The sequence below is a fragment of the Thunnus thynnus genome, chromosome 11, assembly GCF_963924715.1.
Source record: "Thunnus thynnus chromosome 11, fThuThy2.1, whole genome shotgun sequence".
Classification (NCBI taxonomy): Eukaryota; Metazoa; Chordata; class Actinopteri; order Scombriformes; family Scombridae; genus Thunnus; species Thunnus thynnus.
Window position 1 is genome coordinate 14,865,209 of NC_089527.1, and position 12,456 is coordinate 14,877,664.

The following is a 12,456-nucleotide window of genomic DNA, read 5'->3' on the forward strand; positions in this document are numbered from 1 at the left end:
ATGCCAAAGCAATACTTATTCTGTGATGTTCAAAACAGCCAACTTATAGATGTCCTTTCAGCTTTGAAGATGGACTCAGACAAGCAGGGGAGTGAGAAAAGTGGTTCCATGAGCCCAGACAGCATTGGATCAGAGAAACGCCCAGAGGAGTTTTTTGAGCCCCAGATGCAGGGGTTCTTTGCTGGTGAACGAGTCGTACCAGAGAGCCCCACCATGGATATGCCCTCCTTTGTACCCCCGAATGTTCAAAACCAAACCAAAGAACCTGTCAGATCACTCACCCTTCAGCCTACTTATGGTGAGCCAATTACAGTATCAGAGAAGCAGCCTTCAGTAGAGGTGGTAGAGTTAAGCAGCATTGGTGCACCTTCTGATTTCTCCTCAGTGGGAGTCAAAGTTCCAGGAGGAGACTCAACAAGAGACGCAAGAGACAGATCTGGCATGTCAGCATATTTTGAAACATCAGCAATGGAGGTTGAAGAAGCTCCCCAATATAAGGGTGAGGGATATTACGAACTGAGCAGAGCTGGTGAAGAGAAGACTGCAGTTGATTCCAGGCCTCAGGAGATCAGCTACAGCGCGCTAGCTGAAGCCAAGGATAAACCTGAAACCAAAAAGAGTACTGCAGAAGACACTAGAGTATTCACAGTTCCCGACAAGAGTAATGAATGCAGGCTTTCCCCTGGCAAACTGGCCTTAGAGCAGAGGAGCTACTCACTTAACATCACTATTGGAGCATTGGATCAAAGTGGCCAAGGCAGACCAAGGAACTTCTCCCCATTGGCCACAGATATCATGTCATACACTAGTGGAAGTCTAGATGAGTCAGCAGACTACCTCCCAGTCACTACCCCTTCAGTGGAGAAGCCGCCATCCTTCCCTCCCCTGATCCTGGAGACTGCAGCTTCTATCACCTCAGATTCCTCATCTCCTCCAAGGACCTCTGAACCAGTTTCAAAACCCAGCCCTGAACCAGGGTCCCCAGAATCACCCCAGCCCTCCAAGAACACCTATAAAAATGGCACAGTGATGGCGCAAGACTTGCCTGAGATGCTGGACCTTGCTGGTACCCGTTCCAGACTGGCATCAGAAAACACTGACCCAGAAATCACCCGGAGAAAGTCAATTCAAGCTGATGTTCCTGCCTTCTCTGATGACCCACTTGCTAGCCTTGTTTCAGGGGAACTGAGCCCCGGAGCCAGAAAGAGTGAGAGCCAGTTGGAAGAGATGGGCTATTGTGTGTTCAGTGAATACTCAGGGCCCATGCCATCCCCTGCAGATGTGTTCAGCCCTGTAGACAGTTCTGCACAGGCCTTCACCCACTCCGTCCTGGAGGAGAAAGTTGCTGAGCAGGCTAGAAAATTAGCTGTCAGAGACACATCTGTGGAGGACACAAGCCAGCCATCAGGAGCTGCTGTCACTGAAGAAAAAGACAAGAAGCAGGTTGAGAAAAAAGATCCTGCTGAGGAAAAAGGCAAAGAAGTTGTAGATAATCAGCTGACTAAACCTGTAAGTGAGCAGGATAAACCATCTGCTCTACAAGGAGAGTCATTTGTGACACCAACTGTCACTGTGACTCTAGAAGAAGGTGGGAGGTCATCTAGTGAGACAGAACGACAAGCTAGTGGTGAAGGCTCAGCATCAGAAACTGAGATTGCTGACTATGAGAGGCAGATCCGCAAATTGGAGATGGAGGACAGGCCTCTCAGTTTGGAGGAGGAACGAGAACTGCAAGAGCTTCGAGAGAAGGTGAAGCTGGTCCACCAAGAGGCCTATGAGGAGGTGGATGCCGAAGATGTGTACCAGCTGACTGGCATGGCCAAGGACCGAATTGCCAGGCCCGTTAAAACTTCACCAACCTCCTCTGTGGAGAGCAATATTGATGATGATAAGCTGCTCTCCCCAGTGCTCTCACCTTCCAAACTTAAACAAAGAGAAGTTTACGGTTCCCCCAAAAGAACACCTTCACCAGTGTTAGGAATAAGCAAAGAGGACAAAGAGAAAGAAGAGTCAGAAAGAAAAATAAGGGAACAGCAAGAGAAGGAAGCAGCAGAGAAGAAAATTAAAGAAGAGAAAGAAGAGGCAGAGAAGAAAATTAGGGAAGAAACAGAAAAGAAAGAGAAGGAAATGAAGGAAAGAGAAGAGAGGGAAAGGAAAGAGAAGGAACAAAGAGAGAAGGAAGAGGCAGAGAGGATACTGAGGGCAGAAAAAGAAAAGAAGGAGAAGGAACAAAAAGAGCAGGAAATGAAATTAGAGAAAGAGAAGCGAGAGAAAGAGGAGAGGGAGATGAAAGAAAGGGAAGAGAAAGAGAGGAAAGAGAAAGAGGAGAAGGAGATGAAAGAAAAGGAAGAGAAAGAGAGGAAAGAGAAGGAGCAAAGGGAGATGAAAGAAAAAGAAGAGAAAGAGAAGAAAGAGAAAGAGGAGAGAGAGAAGAAAGAAAGAGAAGAGAAAGTGAGGAAAGAGAAAGAGGAGAGAGAGAAGAAAGAAAAAGAAGAGAAAGAGAGGAAAGAGAAAGAGGAGAGGGAGATGAAAGAAAAAGAAGAGAAAGAGAGGAAAGAGAAAGAGGAGAGAGAGAAGAAGGAAAAAGAAGAGAAGGAGAGGAAAGAGAAAGAGGAGAGAGAGAAGAAAGAAAGAGAAGAGCGGGTAAAGATAGAACAAGAGGAGCGAGAAAGGAAAGAAAGAGAGGAAAAAGAAACAGAAGAGAAAAAGTTAAGAGAGAAAGAAGAGAAGGAAAAGATAGAAAAGGAACTGAAAGAGAAGGAAGAGAGAGAGAAAGTGGCTGAGATGGACAAAAAGGTTACAGACAAGCCTGAGGAGACAGCAAGACAACCAGAGGAAAAAGCAGTGATGGAACCTGCCAAGAAGGAAGCTGAAAAACCTGCGGAGGCTGAGAAGGAGGAAGAGGAAGGTGAGGAAAACGTGTTAGAGAAAGAAGGGGAAGGAGCTGGGGTAGCACTGATAAAAGAAATCCCAGAGACTCGTGCTGCCATCGAATCAGTGGTGACAGTTGAAGATGATTTTATCACTGTGGTCCAGACCATCGATGAAGCAGACGAACCGGGACACAGCGTTCGTTTCTCAGCTCCCCCTGAGCCTGAAGCTCTCTGTACTGTACGAAAAGAGGAAGATGAGGAAGATGAGGAATCTGTGGAGTTGGCCCAGGAAGCAGACATGGAAGCTGGCAGTCTAGAGGAGGTCTGTGATGTTCCTGAGACCCCTGCATCTCCTGAGAAGGAGGCTCAGACCATTGAAACAGAAGGACAGACAGAAAGTTATGACAGAGATGAAACCACAATGGACGACTCTATCCTGGACAGCTCGTGGGTGGACACACAAGGTAAGCTCTCTTTTAATGGATTGTTCCTTCCTATTTTCTTTCTGGAATATTGTTTTATGTATAATCAAAACATGTAGGTTAAATATGTTTTTCATGTCCTGCTTTGCCACATTTCAGATGATGATAGGAGCATGCTTACAGAGCAGATTGAACCTTTGCCCAAGGGGCCAAGCCCAGTTAAACAGCCTGCTGTGGTCCAGGACAAGCAGACACAACAGAAGACAGAGAAACAGGAAAAGCCAGCAAAACTCAAGACTAAGGGAGGGCGGGCTAAAGGCCGAATCTCCACACCAGAGCGTAAACCTGTCCGCAAAGAACCTGTCTACATCCCCAGAGAGGAGGTCAAGAAGAAAAAAGGTTCTCATGATTTTGTTTTCCTTTTGGTTTCTAGTAGTAGTAGTTATTTACATATAATGTAGTTATTGATTATCCCCATACTATGTATACCTTCTGTTGCTCAAAAACTGTACTGTTTGTCACCTTGTCAAAAAAAAACGTTTTGTCCTGTCAGTTAGTATTGTATAGACATTTAAAGCAGTGGCTTGATGTCATCATTTGCCTGACTGTGGCTCTCAGCTGTTCTGAAACGGTAAACACAGTATCTTGTGGTTTATAGCTTACCTCTGTCAAAAAGGTGCATCTTAATAACTCACTGACACAGTGATTTGAGTCAATTGCTGGTGTAGTGTAGTTCAACAAATATGGCAACTAAAAATGGCATTTGTGGATTTTTTTATCCTGCAGCATTCTGTATTTTATGTTTCACCTTCTGCCTCTGCTTATTGTTGTGTGTCTCTGCTTTTGTCAATGGCTCTGTGCCCAATGGTAATGAAGCTGTGATAAGGAAGACTGAGCTTACCAAAAAAATGGAGGCTCAGACTCAATCCCCAACCAGGAGGAGTGTGCTGAAACCAGCTGTCCGTCAGACCCGCCCCACCCAGCACCACTCCTGTCCCAGAAGGAGACCCACAGGTGACACATTTCCTTGGCCTGGTGTTTTCTGCAGGCGAGCCAACAGAACACCAGTTCGCATCACATCTCACCCACACTGTCAGCTTCCATGTTGGTTTTGGCATCCATTCAGTTGTTTTTTTGTGTTACATGGGTTTCTTTGTATTTGATTACAATAAAAACAGACTGCTATACTCATTTTATTTGGCTTCATTTGTCTTTTTTTTCTTCTTTTTTTGTTATGGGTTTTTTTGCATCTTCTTCATTTGGTCCAAAAAGAGTAACCTAACACCAAGCTGAAAAGCATTGTTTCTCTGGTGTCCTCTGGCTGAAAGTTTGTTTTATGTGCTCTATGCACCTATAGCCATACCTAACAGTGATTGAAGGGTGCACTGAACAATTTCCAAGTACACTTCTACATCTCTATATGAAGATCAGTACTTCAAAAACAGGAGGTCAGCAAAGAAAATGTTAATTGGTGTTAACTTACTCTCTGGATGCATCAGTTGATTGATTTAAATGCATTCTTCTCTGTCGCTACCATTTCTTAACTGTTTTATATACTTGCTGAGCTGTTGGTGGTGTGTGCTATCACATTAATATCCTTTGCTTATGTCTTTCATATAATTGTCTCATAATAATGGACAAGTTGCTTGGTCTGAAAAAAAAACTATATAACTAAAACTCCTGACGTCTCTTGTCTTTAGGAATTACATATACACTCAAGCCTTTTTCAACCTATGGTTGCCAGGCAACTAGTAATCCATGATTTTTTTCCTATGGACTATACTATAAAGACTCTGTAATGCTTCCCTGTCCTAGAGTCAGTTTGCACTTCGTTTTCCCCTGATGGACTGAATTCGGTGTCACTGATGATGAAAGCTCAGTGTACTGCAGCTCTGCCCCAATTAGATTATTTTCCAGGGTTGTCTTACATAATACAAAATCCCCCATTCTGTGTGATATCTTGCCAAATCTTTGCAGAACAGTACTCTCAAGGGGGCAGCAACCCACTCCCAGAACATTCGATTTGTCATATAGTTTACCATGCCAGATTTGAGCGCACAAAGTTGTATGTTTGTATCTTTGTACTTATGAGAACCAGGTATTGCAACAAGGGTACACTTTCAGAGGTTCTCACTTCCTCCTCTTTCACATATGAAGGTTAACACATGTATGCTGTCTGTTTATTCTAATATTACTGACACTCAGTTCTCTCTCTCTCAGAGGCACTACCGGACGGTCGCCAGCCTCTCAGTGTTGCCAGAAAGTCACGCGACAGAGCATCGGTGAGTATACTCCACCAGCCCAAGAAGGGTATGACCTCTGGTACCAGACAGAGAAATACCATGTCAAAGCTTTACTGGCAAACCTGAGTCACCAAGTGGATTTGCAGTAGAGCAACTAAATAAACATCAGTCAGGACAAATTGACACTGAAGATAGAAACCGTGCCGTGCAGTCTCCTCTCTGTCTTATGGAAGCCCTAATCCTGAAGAAAAACTGCATTGCTTTTGCATTCTGTAACATGTTTGCTATTGTTGCCTTGTTTAATGGGTTTTTGCACAAATAGACAAGATAGAGCCATCTAGAATTACTGAGTGGGTGTTGAATCACCCTGTGACATTTCTCCAGTGGCTGTGGTCGTGACTCCATTTTACTCCTCCACCATGGTAATGACAGTTATTGTGTCCAAAATAACACCATCTCTGCATCTTAAATGTTGTTTCATTACAATATACTCTAAGTATATTCTGTCATTTGAGCACAAATGGTATTCCAGTTTTGATTTACACATTCTATTAGCAGTCTTCCTACACTCCTGTTACTAATGTCTGCAAGTGTAACATGTTGCTGTTGAAGTCAGGAATTTTTGCATGAGCATGGTGATGTTCTTTTCAAGCTCTTGTTTTTTTTTTTGTGTGGATGTCATATACATTATTTCTTAGTGACATGTTCATAACAAATGTGCATGAATTGCTGTTTTGTTGGTCTTTGATTAAATACTACACACTAGATCTGATGTTAATATCTCATTCCTCATTCCACCAAGGATACATCAGATTTTGTGCTTTGATAATGCATGTTGAAGCACTGTTATTTTCATCACTATTTTGTCACCCTGTGTCCTATGTTTTGACGCTGTGCTACTCACCCACCGGGTCTCATCGTTGCACCATCTCAGTGCCATGCCCATCGTTTGCCACTAACAAAGATCCCCACCTCCATATCCAGAGTGGCTGCCTCATTAGATAGACCTCACTCATCCCCAGCAGAGCCTCAAGGCTCCCCACTATTACAGAGACTCAAGGTAGGTGGATGCTAGTGTAACACTGAACAATAGCTGCAGGAGTTCTGGAAAGAACATAAAAAATAAACAGTTTGTTCAAAAATTACTTCTGTTTTATACTACTACCCATCTAAACTCATTTCAGCTTTTATTAAAAAAACAAAGCAACAAACAAAGAAAATAAGAATTCACTGGCTGACATCAGCCTAACTAGCCTGAGGATCTACTTCTTGTCTCAACAGGACGGTGGGTCTCGGAGCCCTGACAAGAGGTCTTCTCTGCCGCGGCACGCCATTCTGAGTCGCCGTGGATACCATGACCAAGAGGAGAGTTCCACCTCCATCACCAGTTCTGGCTCAACAGCTCCCCGCAGACCCACATGTAGGCTGCTGTTCTTCTAATTGACTAATTGACTCCCTTTACAAGGTATCAGTTTTTTAAGTAGCATTAGGTAGGTGGGTCTAAAATAAATATCAATGTCAAGAATTTGACTACAGAGAGCTGAAGTCACCCTTTACTAGATAGTCTGCCTCTCTTTTTCTCAATAGCTAAAATCACATTCCTGTTGTTTTATGCCCAGATCCTAAGTTTGAAAACCTCATCATATGAACTGATTTTTTTTTAGCAGCAACAACATATACAGTGAGTCTTAGCTGTAGTGTGCCAATGGAAGATCCACTTGTTACATTTTTGCCTGCTGCATTGTTTTTGCTTTCTTTAGACTTTATTTTAGCAATATAGCTGTTTGAGACTATGTACTGTATCCTGCTTGACTCATTCTGTACTAATCTATAAGCATATGTTTCCTATTCATTTTATTTTCTCTTTCTTCATGCATCTCTCTCTAGCCCTCTTTTATCATCTCTTTGCAACTGTTTTTGGTGTTTTATTTATACATAACTCCCTTTTAGTACTAATTCAGGTGAATGTGTGTGAAATCTAACTGCCAACAAGCCCCAAATGTCCGCTTTTTATTTTTTCACAACCCCATCCCCCCACCCGCACCCCTGTAATGCATCCTGTCTCTAAATCTTAAACCTTTCCTCTTTTGCCTCCTGTAGCGTTTCGCACTGAAATGAGGGCAGAGCATAGGACGGGACGAGCCCCCAGTATGACAGGTAGAGGAGACTCCATACCCCATACCGCTATCATTATGAAAAATGATTTATTACATGATGTGATGGATTGCATGAGGTTGTACTGGTCTAGGTATAAAGTGGTATCACAATGTATGAGGGTACAAAAAGTTAATGGGACACTTGGAAAAAAACTAAATTCCAGTGTCATGAAATACGCCAGTGGAGTTATAAAACAACTTACTGTGTGGGCTTGAAAGGGAGCATTAAAAGCCTTAAATCTCAGCACCTTGTGAAGTAGTCATTGACTGTTTCATACTGATCAACAACCCTTTAAACCTTCACAGATATACAGTGTTTTATGCTTTTTTAAATACAGGCAACTATGCACTGTGGGATAGTTAATATGATTAATTTTAAAACATAGAAATCGCCAAAATTTGAGTTATATAGTTTTAGGACCATTAGGACTTTGCCTCTTTACCTCCAGTTCCAACCTTCATCCTTTTATCTCCCCCCAACAGTTGCAGAATCAGTGCGCTCCCGTTCAGCTCGCAGTGGCCACTCAACCCCCCGCACCCCTGGCTCCACAGCCATAACCCCAGGAACCCCGCCCAGCTACTCATCATCCTCAAGGACCCCCGGAACCCCACGCTCCCTCAGCTTGATTTCCCAGGAGAGGAAGGTGGCCGTTGTCCGCACCCCACCCAAGTCACCTGCAACCACACCTAAGCAGCTCCGCATCATCAACCAGCCGCTGCCTGACTTCAAGAACATCAAGTCCAAGATCGGCTCCACAGAGAATATCAAATACCAACCCAAAGGAGGACAGGTGACACTCATCTCCAACATTTATTCCAATCCCTGTAGCTTCTGACTAACTACTTGCTTGTTTTTTCACCTCTGTAACGTTGTATTCCTATTTTTACTGTTTTTGGTTCCTGTTTTCCCACATGTCTCTGACCTATGATCTCGGAGACAGTAAATGGCATAAAGATTTTTAATTAATTAGTACATGTAGCATACAAAAATAAAAAAAAATACCTGTTTCCCCAAGGCCACCTGAAACTTCCACACAATACAACACATAGCATAATGAACTAAAAGTAAAACATAAATAGATAAGTACAATCAAAAGTTGATCCAAATGAATAAATGTTGATATCATCTGCAAACAGACATTTTATGTGTTATCTCCCACTGGACCATAACCTGGATTCTGTCCTTGAACCTTAAAGCAACAGCTAAGGGTTCAGTGGCAATAAAAAAAGATGGAGGCAGACAATAACCTTGCTATGTCTCTCTGCTTACAGAAAAATCTGTATACCGTGTACCATTGTGTGCACTGAGGCCAGTAGTAATGAGAGCAACAACTCAAACTAATTGTTTTGTAAAGTGTGTTTTTGACTAACCTCTTATGGCTTTTTCTTCTTTGTATGTTTATTTCCATCTTGTCTCCACACACATAGTCTGTTAGTATTTTACCTACCTATTTCCACCATCAGTCCTCAAATCCTTATGCTCTCTCACCGATGAAAGAGAAGAGAAAGAGTTGAGAAAGACAATTTTGTGGACCAAAACATGTTACAGCATTAATTTATGGACTCATTTCTCAAAACATAAAATTCACATTTATTAAAAAGTAGGAAATAATGTTAGAATTTAGCACCAAAATGCTAGTGAAACTTAAATATCAAATCCCATTAAGATTTATTCTATGGGCTTGTGTTCTTTGAAGATGATCTGTATCCTTTTTCTATGAGTGGTATATTATCTGAGTGAAACAGAGATATATGTAACACACTGTGCTACAACAAGAATTTACATAAAGTTTAATTAAGCTATACTTTTGATATTAACATTGAATCAAATGATAACATTGAGAACCAACACCCACCTCTGCAATTCTTTGCAGTTTTTAGTCACTTACAGCTCATTGTTTTGATCCACCAGTCAGTATGGTTGACTCCCTCTAGTGCCTCCATATAAAGCTATAGGCAGCTGCTCCCAGCAAGTGAGCTCACACGTGATTATATGTTTCCTGCCCTGTGTGAAATGGCAGAGAGCCATAGCGAGGAGGAACATAGCAAGGAGAAAAGACATATATTTTTCTCAGGAATTTGCAAACCAAACCAGGGCTGAAAGGTGAGAAAATATCAGACTTGGATTTTTCAAATGGCTAGAAAGAATACTCCAACAGGGAGTCCATGTTCTGTTGCTTTGAGTTTGATATAAACTGTCTGCCCTCCAAAAATTGCTTAAAACAGCTTTCACATAATTCACCTGGCTGTGTTGCCATTCATGCATCAACATTAAGGATCCTGAGAATACAAGCTAAAATGGAGATTTTTTTTTAGAATAACTTCACCATAACAATTCTGAGACCCCAAATTTCAATAAACATAATAATGACCTGACTTTGACACCTCAGTGAGTGTCAGAACTGCGAGCAGTGCCTTTCCCTTCAGTTATTCCCCTGGCTCTATAAACCGAGGACAGCACTTCAGCCAACAGAAATCAGCATTTCAAATCATGTTTACTGTTGCTGCACAGAATCTGCATTAGCAGGGTCTTTGGGAGTGTATACCCTACAGTTTGACAAATATCTTGTTCCAGCTTGAGTCTGAAACACTAAAGTCAGCGCTGCAACAGGATGGATTGTGATGAAAACAGCAGTGTGTGTCTCTAGCCATCAGCTCTTACAAGCTTCCACTGATGACCTGATTAGGAGCCTTAGTGTTTGGCTGACATCTTTATGACTTGCTTGGTCTCTGTGCTGCTCTGTGCAGCCAGCCACATAATAGGAAGGGATCATGCTCCAAACGCCTGCCTGTTATTTGCTGGAAAAACAGCCTGAGTGGAGTTTTTGGGTGTGTGCATTTGTGTGTATGTGTGTGCAAACATGCGTGCTAGGTCATAATCAGTGACTATGCTTTATCAAGATTGGCAGTGTCATTTGGGGATATGCAAATCTGTTTTGGAATGGAGGTGTCTGTAGGGTAAAAACACAGGCTGTGCAGAGAGGTTGACGACTAGCAAAAGGAGTCTTTTGGAGTGATTTGGGAGTGATTTTGTTAAGGTCTCACAGATGAAAGTTGTCAACTGATGCAATCTGGGCATTTGTGAAAAGTTGGCTAAACAGCATAAGTAATCCAATGTTTACCACCAAGTGCCACATCGCAAGGAATTTCATGTATAGTCTTTTGGCTGTGGAAGCGGTTTGCCAATGCTTGAGGCTGGGTACTTTGGACCTTTGGTTTGGCTGTGAACATGTCACACTTCTTTGCATCTGTTTTCCATAACACAGTGTCCTATAAGAGGGTTACCTCCTCATTAGAACTTTGGTCTTGTTTTATAACTTATAGGTTGAAAGATTTAATGTTAATAGATATTTATTGTTCCTAATGCATTTCAGCAAAGAAAGGATTCCCATAATAATGCAGAAAAGATGCAAGATGCATTTCTATGTTTTTCTTTTGCTAAAACCAACCAGTAACGGTCAGACGTCACATCATTTTGATGTCATGACAGTCTTTAATAAACATTTAGTATACTCCACCATACAGATTATTGTATTATTGTAATAATGTATTAATTAATAAACATTACAAAAACAAGATTTAAATACATGAACATCAGCATTAACAATTATAAAATCAAACACGTTTAAGATTGGAGTTAAAGAAGTACCTTACTACTGTATGTGTGAGCAGGTTCATTTTTGTCTAGAGCACCTTCAGTGTCTTTACCCACAGCCTCACAGTGTGCGTGTGCATGTGTGTGTGTGTGTGTGTGTGTAGCTGTGCATGTCATCCCTGGGTGGCATCAGGTGTCTCCTAGAAGACATGAAGTGGTGATGGCAGTTTCCGTCTAAACACAGGACTGACTGTGGCACAGCGATTCAACTGATTCCCCAACTTCTCTTTGGCCACAAGCTGTCTGACACAAAGTTAAAATTTAATCCTCCTCTTAAGGCAATGGCTCTATGATCTTTTGATGAGATGACTCAAGGGGTTTAAAGGCATATGTGTGTTTTAGAGACTCAGTAGGAAATGTCTAGCCAAACACTTAGCCTAAAGGCTGCTATTTGTGTCTCATAAATGATTTACACAAAAGTACCCCAGAGAGGGATTAATAATTACTGAATGTGAGTTATAGGACAATACATGGAAATAGAAATTCGACAAAAGAGTTCTGGCCGTACTTAAACACATAGTAAACCTTTCAGAGTTTTAGACCATTTTAGTTCCAAATTAACTCACTTGTGACTACATATAGTACACTCTGGTTTGGAGAACATATATTTTAAAACCAACCCCAAAGTTTCTACCTATTTATGCTGTGAACCACAATCGCACATATTTAGGCAGTAATGTTTTTCATCTTTTTCTTAGCAGCTTGTAAAGTAGCAATTAAAGGGTAAATCTCTAAATTATCAAGATTTACACTATTTCTCAAGATTCACAGTACTGTGAATACTGCAGAAAAACAAAATAACAGTTGAATATTCAGACATTTTACTGTATGTTAAACTTAATTGGCAGTGTCACAACCCCCATGACAAAGAGAGAAGCACACCACGCATGAGGTGTGTAGATCAGTGGTGTCCGTAGTGTGGAGCGTGCATGATGGTGAACCTGATGTGTGAATGTTGTAAAGTGCATGAGGGCAAAGTGAAAGGGAACAAAGAGGGACTAATGCTGCAACATAACCAAAATGGCTGCCTGCAGGGAAAGAGAGAGAGAGAGAGAGAGAACATTAGTTAGTAACAGCCTAAACCTTATAGGCTGGAAGAACTGGGCC

The 12,456-nt window shown here is 41.9% G+C and overlaps 1 protein-coding gene across 5 annotated transcripts in view; it reads left to right on the plus strand.

Moving 5' to 3' along the window:
• Nucleotides 1-12,456, plus strand: part of LOC137192533 (microtubule-associated protein 2-like) — a 25,726-nt gene continuing 13,270 nt past the window's right edge. For 4 of the 5 annotated variants that reach the window (XM_067603302.1, XM_067603304.1, XM_067603305.1 and 1 more), the window contains exons 1-8: nucleotides 1-3,337; nucleotides 3,455-3,694; nucleotides 4,172-4,309; nucleotides 5,516-5,577; nucleotides 6,473-6,598; nucleotides 6,820-6,958; nucleotides 7,639-7,695; nucleotides 8,178-8,485. In XM_067603302.1, coding sequence (XP_067459403.1) covers nucleotides 1-3,337; nucleotides 3,455-3,694; nucleotides 4,172-4,309; nucleotides 5,516-5,577; nucleotides 6,473-6,598; nucleotides 6,820-6,958; nucleotides 7,639-7,695; nucleotides 8,178-8,485 — 4,407 coding nt within the window. The remainder of the gene's footprint in view (nucleotides 3,338-3,454; nucleotides 3,695-4,171; nucleotides 4,310-5,515; nucleotides 5,578-6,472; nucleotides 6,599-6,819; nucleotides 6,959-7,638; nucleotides 7,696-8,177; nucleotides 8,486-12,456) is intronic. The other variant, XM_067603306.1, reaches the window with a different exon arrangement.